Source organism: Neovison vison, chromosome 7, assembly GCF_020171115.1.
Source record: "Neovison vison isolate M4711 chromosome 7, ASM_NN_V1, whole genome shotgun sequence".
Lineage (NCBI taxonomy): Eukaryota > Metazoa > Chordata > Mammalia > Carnivora > Mustelidae > Neogale > Neogale vison.
The window spans coordinates 193,034,493-193,046,239 of record NC_058097.1 but is presented as its reverse complement, the minus strand read 5'-3'; the positions used below and the strand labels follow the sequence as shown (position 1 = coordinate 193,046,239).

At 35.2% G+C, this 11,747-nt stretch overlaps 1 protein-coding gene across 1 annotated transcript; it reads right to left on the bottom strand.

The window, feature by feature from the left end:
- Positions 1–3,315: 3,315 nt before the first annotated feature.
- LOC122914423 (olfactory receptor 1052-like) lies at positions 3,316–4,269 on the bottom strand. The gene has a single exon (XM_044261038.1). The coding sequence runs from the start codon at positions 4,252–4,254 to the stop codon at positions 3,316–3,318; it is 939 nt and encodes a 312-aa protein (XP_044116973.1). The 5' UTR covers positions 4,255–4,269.
- Positions 4,270–11,747: the final 7,478 nt, after the last annotated feature.

Here is an 11,747-nt window from a genome sequence, read left to right as displayed (position 1 = left end):
ACTCAGGTCATGATCTCAGGGTCCTGGGATTGAGTCCCGCATCGGGCTCTCTGCTCAGTGGGGAACCTGCTTCCTCCTCGCTCTTTGCCTGCCTCTCTGCCTACTCTCTGTCAGATAAATAAAACCTTTAAAAAAAAAGATTTTATTTATTTGTTTGACAGAGAGAGAGAGAGCGAGAGAGGGAACACAAGCAGTGGGACTCTGTCCCAGGACCCTGAGATCATGATCTGAGCTGAAAGCAGATGCTTAATGACTGAGCCACCCAGGCACCTCTTTGTGGTTTTAATGGTATTCCTAAACAATACCTTTATCTATAATTTCTCAGAATGCTTATTTCCATTGATTTCACTCTTTCTATTTGATTTAACATTCTGCTGTTTTCTTAATTTTGATCCATTGACTATGTTCTCAAGTCTTTTTTTTTTTTTTTAAGAAGAACAAAGGAAATTTATCTCCTCAAATTGCTTCTGAATCAATTAGTAATTTGGGGAGAAAGAGCACAATCATTCATTCTATCTTCATTAATTTTTACATTATGGGTTTCAACTTCCCTTATTTATGAAATTTTATTGTGAGGTTCATTTATTATCTATTTCTATGAGGTTAAATAACTAAACTTTTAAATAAACATAATTGTATTGATGAAAGAATTGGGTTTTATAGAAGGTTTTTGGAAAGTAATTTAATGAAGTATCAAAATAAATTTTTCTATGTATTTTACCAAAAAATTCATTATCAGAAATCCATTAAGATGAAAATAATTAGAAAAATAAAGATTTATATACAGACTTTATCATTATGATATAAATTTCTTTATAAAAAAACTCCAAAGTATGTAACACTGGGAGATGGACACTTTAGTAGGCCAACATAACATTAAATTATAGTCTGTGATTATGAGATATCCAGAAAACTGCCTACCATTGTCCAAAATCTCCCTTATTAAGTGATAGTTTTGCTTTTGGATGCTTGATTATAACATTAACAGTGATTACTGAAAAGCTATTATATTAAAATATTTGACAATGGGATTATTCTGGAAGAAAATATGGACAGTATAGAAACAGTAAAATAAAATTTGCTTTAACACATTATATTACATATTTATCTAAATTTGTCAAGCACTAAGAAAAAAAATTCACAGACTTACAGATTTTAACAGGATAGATTTATTGCTATGAGCTAGATATCATTCCATTTGATAAACATTCTTTTTTTTTTTATAAACATTCTTTTCACGCACTCAAAGCCATTGTTCACTAGCTATTGCAAAAGTGCTGTTAGTTAAAGGCTATGCTTACTTGCTTAACAACAACATTGTGCTGACAACAGTGATACTGGACAGAGTTCTTGATGCCCAGCTGAGTAAGCAGAACAATAAATAGTATATAGAATGATGAAGATATGCAACATGGGGTCCTAATAGCCATTCTGTTTAAGAAACTATCAGCATTTTCTTTTTCTTCTTCTTCTTCTTCTTTTTTTTTTTTTTTGAAACATATAATGTATTATTTGTTTCAGGGGTACAGGCCTGTGATTCATCAGTCTTACATAATTCACAGCATGCACCATAACACATCCCCTCCCCAATGTCCATCACCCAGCCACCTCATCCCTCCCACCTGCCTCCCCTCCAGCAACCTTCAGTTTGTTTCCTGAGATTAAGAGTCTCTTATGGTTTGTCTCCCTCTGTGGTTTCATCTTGTTTCATTTTTCCTCCCTTCCCTTATGATCCTCCATCTTGTTTCTCAAATTCTTCATATCAGTGAGATCATAGGATAATTGTCTTTCTCTGACTGACTTATTTCACTTAGCATAATACCCTGTAGTTCCATCCACATCGTTGCAAATGGCAAGATTTCAGGTTTCTTGATGGCTGCATGATATTCCATTGTATTTATATACCACATCTTTATCAGCATTTTCAAGTAACTGTTTTATGGAAGGTTCCTAAAGGCTGATTTTAAGTGAATCCTAATGTAACCTGATATGACAGAATACCTTTGCCTTGTCGTTTGGTATTTCTTTTAAACAACTGACCCAGAGGGTGCCTGGCTGGCTCTATTGGTAGGGCTTGCTGCTTTTGATCTCCAGGGAGTGGGTTCAAGCTCTATGTTTGTGCGGAGCCTACTTTAAAAAGAAATATTGAACAATGGGCAGAAATGGAATTGCCCAAGAAAGGAGCCTGTGGAGGGGCACCTGGGTGGCTCAGTCCGTTATGTGTCTGATACCTGACTCTGGCTTGGGTCATGATCTCAGGGCCATGAGATTGCGCCCCCATCAAGCTTCATGGTCCGCATGGAACCTCCTTAAGTTTCTTCTCGCCCTCTCCCTTTGCCCTCCTTCCCCTGCTCACACACTCTTTTTCTGTGTGCTTGAATTCTCTCAGAGGTTGATCTTGTCTGGTCTTGGGTGAGCGTTGATGTCTACTGATCCTTTGTTTTCTCATTTGTGAAATAAGTCAGCTCCTCTAGAGTTGTAAAGCAGAAGGAAGACTGAGGGCACTTTCTGTAACCGATTTTCATGGAGTTAGTAGAGATCCAAAATAATAATTTGCAAATATAACAGATCCAAATTACATAGTGGCATAAAATTATTTTCAACGGGAGACACTTTGGATTCAATTGTTGCATAAGAGCCTTTTTTAGAGTTTCCCTTATCTGACTAAAAGCAGGAACCTCTAAGAGTCAGGCTGCTGTAACTGCTTTCTCCCTGGGTTTTTGTCTGCCAAGAAAGAAGACAAAGTAGACCACTTGCCCCTATATAAACAAGCAATATCACAGAATCTCTTCTCTCTCCTTTGTTCCCTCAAAAGCCCATTTGTTCTTCCTACAAAAGCCTTTCACATACTAAATTAAGTATATGAACTCCCATTCTCTAATTATTGAACAAGCTACTTTTTTTGTGCATCTTATATACATCTTATATACATCTTAAATACATATGAACAAACTCTGCCTGTTAATCTTGTGTCAGTTCAAAGATATCAAAAAGTAAAGTTAAGAGGATGGAGGAAATATATTTCCTCCCTGGCAGAATGTATTGTGTGTGTATATATATGTACATATATGCATGCATACATAACATATATATATATACACACATATATATGTGTGTGTATATATATGTATGTGTGTGTATGTATATATATATATATAACTATATATATATATATATCTGTGTTTCCAAAGCCAATAATGAATACATTTGAAAATACCATTTTTTTTCCTCCAACAAATCTCACAGGTATTTAGCAATGCAACTGCCTACAGAATCAATAAACATTCTTTATATTTTCTTCTTGAAAATTCACCGTCATTGAGCCAATATTCTTCTCAAAATAATTCTTTTCATTGCTTCTTTGGCCTCTGTGTTTCTCACACTGTATATCAGAAAATTTAGGATTGGCAACAAAAGAGTATAAAACACGGACAGGATTTTGGCTCTGTCCTGTGGGTAGTTAGAGCTGCTGCCCAGATAAGTAAATATCACTGTTCCATAGAAGAGAGTCACTACCATTAGATGAGACGCACATGTGGAGAATGCCTTATACCTGCTCCTTGTGGAGTGTAACTTCAGGACAGTGAGGAGGATTCCCAGATAGGAACTAACCACTATCAGAAAGGTAGTCACTGATGTCGTGCCAGAGAGGATAGTAAATAAAATCTTGCTGTACTGGGTGTCTGAACAGGACAGTTGAAAGAGCAGTGGGATATCACAGAAGTAATGATTGATGACGTTGGGCCCACAGAAAGACAGGCTGAGCAAGCCGCTCAGGTGGGTAAGTGAGCTGACGGAACCTACCAGGTAGGAAGCAGTCACCAGGTGGACGCAGAACGTGCGGGTCATGAGGCCTTTGTAATGAAGTGGGCGGCAAATGGCAACATAGCGATCATAGGCCATGGCCGCCAGGAGGAAGCATTCGGTGGTCAGGAACATGCTGAAGAAGGAGTACTGAAGGAGGCAACCGTGATAGGAGATGACTTTCCATCCTGTTGTGTAGCTCACCAACATTCTAGGAATAAAGACTGAGGCATAGCAGAAATCCAAGAAAGCCAAGTGACAAAGGAAAAAGTACTTGGGCAAATGGAGCTGGGCACTAGCCCAGATGACTGCGACAATGCAAACATTGCCCACCACAGTGGCGAGGTAGATTGAGAAAAATAGCAGGAAAAGGACAATATTCAAATCAGGGTTATCAGTCAGCCCCAGGAGAATGAATTCCGTTACCACACTGACATTTCTGTTGGCCATTTATGTGTCCCCCACTACGGGGGATCTGCAAAGAGCAAGAAACAATGGAAATAAGCGAAGTATAGCATGAATATATGCTTTCAGTCAACTAACATGTTTTGAAAATTGCACAATCTTAGTTAACAATCACAGTCCACAGGAAGTGTGAGAAGTCAGCCCGATAAGAGACTTTGGTTGATTCAAAGTCTCCTCTGGGGGTGTAAACTGACTTTATGCCCTGTGAGAACTTTGGAGGAATCCAAACTCCTGTGGAAAGCCTCATAGGAATGTAGGTTTAACAGAAAGAGCTTAGGAGATGGACCTGGAGTAATAGCATATTCCAGATTCCAGAACATAAGGCAAGGACCCTGAATTTTTAGTAAAACATCCCTTAACAAAGTACACAAAAACTCAGTATGTAACAGGTAAATTTCTGAGACATCTAGCAAAACTACTGTCTATGACATCTTTTTAACTTAGACAAAATAATAAGTAACTATAAATAAATAAAATAATAATAAATAAAATAAAGAAATATATAAATAAAACAATAAAAGAAATAAAATATTATACATGTTACCAATAATATATACACAATATAAACATGATTAGATTTATAGACTATCCATAAAAAATGTAAAATAAGAATTAAGGATGGGGATGCCTGGGTGGCTCAGTTGGCTAAGCAGCTGCCTTCGGCTCAGGTCATGATCCCAGGGTCCTGGGATCGAGTCCCACATCGGGCTCCTTGCTCAGCAGGGAGCCTGCTTCTCCCTCTGCCTCTGCCTTCCTCTTTGTCTGCCTGTGCTCACTCGCTCTCTCTCCCTCTGTCTCTGGCAAATAAATAAATAAATAAAATCTTAAAAAAAAAAAAAGAATTAAGGATGTCTAGAATAGAGAGTGAAAAAAAGTAATCATTTTCTACATAACATTACTTCTTTCTTAAAACTCACTTGTTCCAGGAAATTGTTCTTTGCTATTCCAACAGATATTTGTCATTTCATTTTCTGATTTCCAAGAGCATTTATTAGTCAATGGTGTGTCTTAGTCCATCAGATGTTTTTTTCTTTAAGATTGAATCAAGATACTTTTTAATATGTTTTTGATCTCTTCAGTCAAAAGACCTCAAGTCTAATTTCAAGGACAATGCGTATACTTTAGGTACATTAGATCATGCATGGATGCAGATTTTTATCAAGAAAAGGATTATTAAATTAATTTTATTTTAGGCTTTCTCATAGAATCCCAGTATACATAAGAAATGAGGTTATAATAGCTGGTGTATTAGAGAAACACAGGATTAAATAATTTTTGAGGAAAGCTTTTTTCACTCTAAGATTTATAGGAATACATGGTGGGCTGTTACACTTTGGGAGTTTCCAATAAGAGAAATAAAAATAAAGCATGCTTCATATTAATTTGACAATTGAATCTTTTTATTGAACATTAATGAATATGGTGTTTCATAATCTAGGCTTTGGGAATAATATTTCCCTGATATTGAATAAAAAGGGGAATGACATGAATTTGGATCTCTGCCCTTTACTCACAGTGTGGTGTAAAGTTAGTAACAATTCAAATGTTGCAAACCTTGGGACCAGATTGCTTTGATCATGTCTACTTTACTAAAATGCCAGAGGTGAAAAAGAAGGACACATTCTTTTTTGCTCAATTAAACTGTGATTTCACGTCTAAGTCTCAGTTTCTAGCTTAACTGCCATTTCTTCTATGAATCTTTCTCAGAAGGTAGCTGTGATAATTAAATAAGAAAATATATGAAAACTGTCTGGCACAGCCCCTAAGTATTTGCTGTATAATCAAAGTAAAACAGACACCAGACTGTCTATTGACATACTGGACAAATGGCTTTTGACTAAAGTAATATTTTGGATCTTTGATTTTTTTTGTTTGTTTGTTTCGTTTTGTTTAGCTTCAAATCCATTCAAGCTAATCCTTTGCTTGCCTCCCTTGACTTTAAACAATCCAATTTGTTATTTTGACAATGAGGTCCCTCTTAAGTCACTGATTTTGTATGTGTTTCTTTGATTTTCATTTAATAAGTAATAATTTTCATCTGGACTGACATTCATGCCATTTTTCTTTAACTGTAAAGTTGGTTGTACAGAATAAATTAATCTTTGAATCTAAGAATTAGCTCTGGTAACAGGGCGAAAATCACCACTCTCTCAGCTTGTAATAATTAAACTTAAATTTTAAAGGATTTCTTAAAATAAATTTCCTTTTGTAATTTACATAACTATATGAAGCTCTAAATACAGCTACCTGAGAAAATAGGAAATGAACACTTTAATTAATTAATTTATTTTTTAAGGATTTATTTGAGAGTGAGAACGCATGAGCCAGAGGGGCAAAGGGGGAGGGAGAGCATCTCAGGCAGACTTCCCTCTAAGCGGGGAGCCATACACAGGTCTTGATCTCATCACCCTGAGATCATGATCTGAGCCAAAATTCAATTGGAACTTAACTGAATGAGCCACCCAGACACCGCAAGCCCAGTAATTATTTTAAGAGAACTATTTGATGAGATACCTGCGTGGTTCATTCAGTTAAGCAGCTGCCTTTGGTTCAGGTCATGAGCAGGGTCCTGGGATCAAGCCCTGCATCAGGTTCCCTGTTAAGCAGGGGACCTGCTTCTCCCTCTCCTTCTGCCACTCCCCCAGCTTGTGCTTTCTCTCTTTCCATTAAATAGATAAATAAAATCTTAAGAAAGAAAGAAAGAAAGAAAGAAAAAGAGAGAGCTATCTGATGTGGTAATGGTCTAATTCTATTCCACTTATCTCAATAATTTGAATGGATTTGAAGCTGATGATTTTTCTTCACATTCCATTGATAGCATGTATTAAGAGTTGCTGTTTTTGAAAACTGGAGAGGCATTTGTAATTCCTTTGTTAGAACACATAAATATAACACCTACCTGGTGTTGAGATGACGCTTAGACCTTTCTCTCAGTTTCCTGACTTGTGCTTTTATTTGGTTGAGGGTCTTTGGAGGATGGAATCCCCAGTGATTCTGTGACGCTATGTTTCATTAAAAGAGCAAAGAGAGACTTGGGGAAGGTAAAGTCCCAGCACTATCTTTCTAAATTGTAGCAATTCATGGATGTAGCCATTTCTCAGTTTTAGAGAAAACTGTCACATAAATTCCTGTCTCAACTATATAAGCCTCTGCAAAACAACCCCTAAATTATTAAAAATGAACTCCATCAGTGTTTATCATAATTTACATAATATAGTTATATATAATATATATTGTATATATATATCTATCTTTATTTTAGTTTTAAAGAGGGCTAAATTTAATGTGTTGATGACCATAGGCTTCTATATACATGTATTATTATTGGTTAGTAATTATGGAAAATAGACATATATTTCAATTTGAGATAACCCAAAAGAAGGGGAAGCAATCAGTAATCACTAGATAGAGCTCAAATGTGTGTGTTCATACATTTTTAATATAAGAGATAATTGAACAAATTAAGACACTAAAATAAATATCAAGTTTAACATTTTTATCACTGTGGTAGTTGAACATAAATGTAATTTTTAGAAATTCTAAGTAAGCTGCTCCTTGGAGGATAGAACGAAAAACATAAAAGGTGGTAAATCAGAATAAAATGGTAGTCATTTACATTCAGTAAAAAAGGGGAGGGAGCAAATAAGAATAAATAAGTCACTGATACAGATCAAATGCAACCAAACCAACAAACACAATTGTACAAGAGCAAGGGGGTGAGAATTTGCAATGATATTAAAATGAAGCAATAGCTAAAACAGACTAACACATGGGGAACATTATAATTAATTTAACTAACAAGAATATTGCTTTTTCTCTGGCAAAGAAATATTAAGTAAGATACTTGTTGGGGTTGTTTTTATTTATTAAATGCCTAGTATGTTCCAGGCACTTCACAACTCCTAATTACCTCTAATCATGTAATTTTATTTAATTGAATATCCTGATCCATATGATTCACATTATACATGCCTCAGAATAATTGAGTGTGGACTTTGGGAAATGGTAAGACAATATCTTAATACAATGATTGTCTCATGTAAAAATTGGTGCTGCTTTTACTGTTTATTCCATACAGCATTTTAATATCGACAAACTAGGAGTGAACACGATAATGATGAAATTTGAAACCATATTGCATGAAAAATAGTGGAAAAGATAGGCAATATCCAGTATGAGAAAAATTAGACTCAGGATAATATTCTTCCCCACCCCCTCAAGATTTTACTTATTTATTTATTTATTTATTTATTTGACACAGAGAGAGAGAGAGAACACAAGCAGGGGGAGTAGCAGAGGGAGAGGGAGAAGCAGGCTCTCCACTGAGCAGGAAGCCTGAAGCAGGGTTTGATCCTAGGACCCAGAGATCATGACCTGAGCTGAAGGCTGACGCTTAACCGACTGAACCACCCAGGCACCCCTCTGGATGCTGGTCTGATTCAGCAAACACTGAACATCTAAGCAGTCTAAGAATGAAGAGTGAGAATATATGAATGTTAAGACTTCATAAGACATATCTTAGACTAATTGATACCAACTCTAAAGAAAGAGATGGGTCTTTCTTAAAAAAAATAAAGAAATCATATTTAATTGGTAAAATTTAACAAGCTGGTTTTATAGGGGAAGGGTGACAAACATTGGAGCATTTTTAGAGGGCATTCTATGGCAAATTAGGGTTTTGAGAGGATGACAATATGCTTCTTAGATATCCATAATGCTGAGGGTCACAATTTGTTCACAAGCCATAACTGACCAAAGAGTAACTGTAAAGGGCCATCAGAGCTGCGGCTGATGCAATTACTATTGCATTCAGAGCACAAGATCAAATCTCAAATCTTGGGAATGGTGACTTGTGGGGTCTCTTAATAAATAAAAAAATAACAAACATGACCATGATGCAAATGTACTCATGACTTGTCCACATAGTGCCAGCAACTTATTTCTCTGATGAATTAGGTCAATTTTTAAACTACAAACTCCAAGTTGAACCATGTGAAATTAAAAAAAAAAAAATAACACACATTTAATAGAGATTCTCTGTGAGCTGAGAGGAAAGTCATGCTAGATAAACATCTGCTGAGTCCTGATTTCTCCAAGTGTTATGGTGAGCAGTAACTGATTTTAGGGATGGGATAGAGGGATTCGAGCTAAAAGTGCCCATTCTCAATTTTGTATCCTGATATTTTATGTGGAATTTGAAGAAACAGCATCAGGTATTTCATTCATGAAGTCCTTATTTATTTCTAATTGAGTAAGTATATTAACCACTTAAGGATATTTGGAATCTGCTTAATTGAGTTGTATTTACTAATATGTGTGTGTATATAAATATATAAATATATATGTATATATATAAACTTATATATATAAATTATACACACACACACACACACATATATATATATATGAGTCAGGTATATATATATAGGATATATTACCCATTATATAAAATATATTACTCATTTTCCAATCTTCATGCTACAAATCTTCCACACACCCTTCATCTGCCTCACAATTTAAGAAAGTGATTTTTTTTTCATCTTATTCGAGCGTTCAGGTACTGTTCATATTATAATATAGTTATTGTATATATTGTAATACAGTAACTCTTTGTTAGGATGAGTTGAAGGTCAATATTAAACATAAACAAATATCATATTTTTGTTCCATATAATGACACCCCTCCCACACATGTCCACTTAGTAAACTATTTTATCTACATCCTGGCCAGCCCCTTATTTTTTGAGGTGAGTATTGTAACAGGATGAGTTCAATTTGTTTTTATGAGTTTTAATTACCTGGCTTGTATGTTATACTTTGTGTTTGATACTTTAGGACATAAGATATTGACTACTGTTGAAAAAATTGTGAAGAATGTTATAAAATTAGTTTCACTTATCATTATTATTTCACCTTTTTATTTTTTCTGAAAATCAAAACTTTAATACAAATTCATTTACAGGAATGCCTCTTATACATAAATGTCACATATATGTAGCCTTATGGGACTCAATTTCAAATAATATATTAAATAATTTTAGGGGCACCTGGGTAGCTCAGTTGGCTAAGGGTCTGCCTTAGGCTCAGCTCATGGCCCTTGGGTCCTGGGATGGAGCCCCGCATTGAGCCTTCATTGAGCAATCTGTCCAGCTGGGAGTTTGCTCCTCCCTCTCTTTCTGCCCTTCACCCGGCTTGTGCTCTCTCTCTTTCTCTCTCTCTCTCTCTCTCAAATAAATAAATAAAATCTTTTAAAAAGTAAAAAATAAATACATGATTTTGGATAATTATAAAGGACCACACAAAGGTTATATGATGTTCTTGTTGGTGTGATTATTTCATTCTGAAAAGTAAACTTTCACATGAATTTCTTCACTTGCATTTCTAATATAATGAGGATGCTGATATGGTATCTTTTTTCACATTTCAATTTGCTACCTTCACAGATATTGGAGCCATTCACTTATGAGTTTGTCTGTCACTGAGAAGAAAGAAAATAAAAGTTTAATCTATGAGCCATGTAAAACCATGCATTAATATTTAAAGACAATTCAGCTGTCTCATTGTGCTGCTTGGCGTTGTTGCTTCTTAATATTCAATATTTAAAAGAATCTCAAAAACTCAAACATAATTTTATTTGTAAATGGAGATATTCTCTAGAACATTGGTTTGTTTCCATATAAAGGAGACTTTATAGCAATTTAGGGGGAAGAGATACTATGGAAAAATCAATATTTATGGGCCTGATTTCATCACTATCCACCTATATGTACAATTTGAATCAAAGGGAAAACAATGGGTTCAGATATTTTCCCTACCTGGAATACACAGCACAGATTTCCTCCTGAATAGAATACTATTTCCTTTTTAAAAGAAATTTCCTTTTTAAAGTCTAAGGGAGATTCTGGGAGATGTTTAATGGAAAAACGGAAATGGGTCTGATTATTTATGACTCCTAAATATCTTGGAGGCCTCCTTTCTAAACATGAAGTCAAATTCTTCACTGTAAGTTTTCTTTGAGTATTAATAATCCTACCACGTGGAGTGGTAGGAAAAGTGTGATGTTCAGTCCTGTTCAGTTTTGTATGTAGTGATGGAAATCAAAGTCAGGATCAGGGAAATGGTCCAGACTAAGCACTGGGAATGATATCACACAGGCGAAAGAGAACCCAAGTTCTCTTTCAGATTATTTTTGAGTATTTGCATTTATTTTGAAAAAAGTCAAGCTATAAATAATCCAGGCTAATTTCAGAACATGCATATGTTAGCTTTGTGGATAATTCACATACCAATCCTCTTTGCTTTACAAGTATTTGCTTATTTCTGTGCTTAATAGAGATACTGAGTTAAGAGATACTTTATTACTTACTAATCTTGTGTTTGTGTGTCTATTTGCGTGTCTGTTTATATGCCTGCATATCTATTTGTATGTATTTATTTCTACCCATGTACAGGAACAAAAATATCTTCAACTGTCCAGA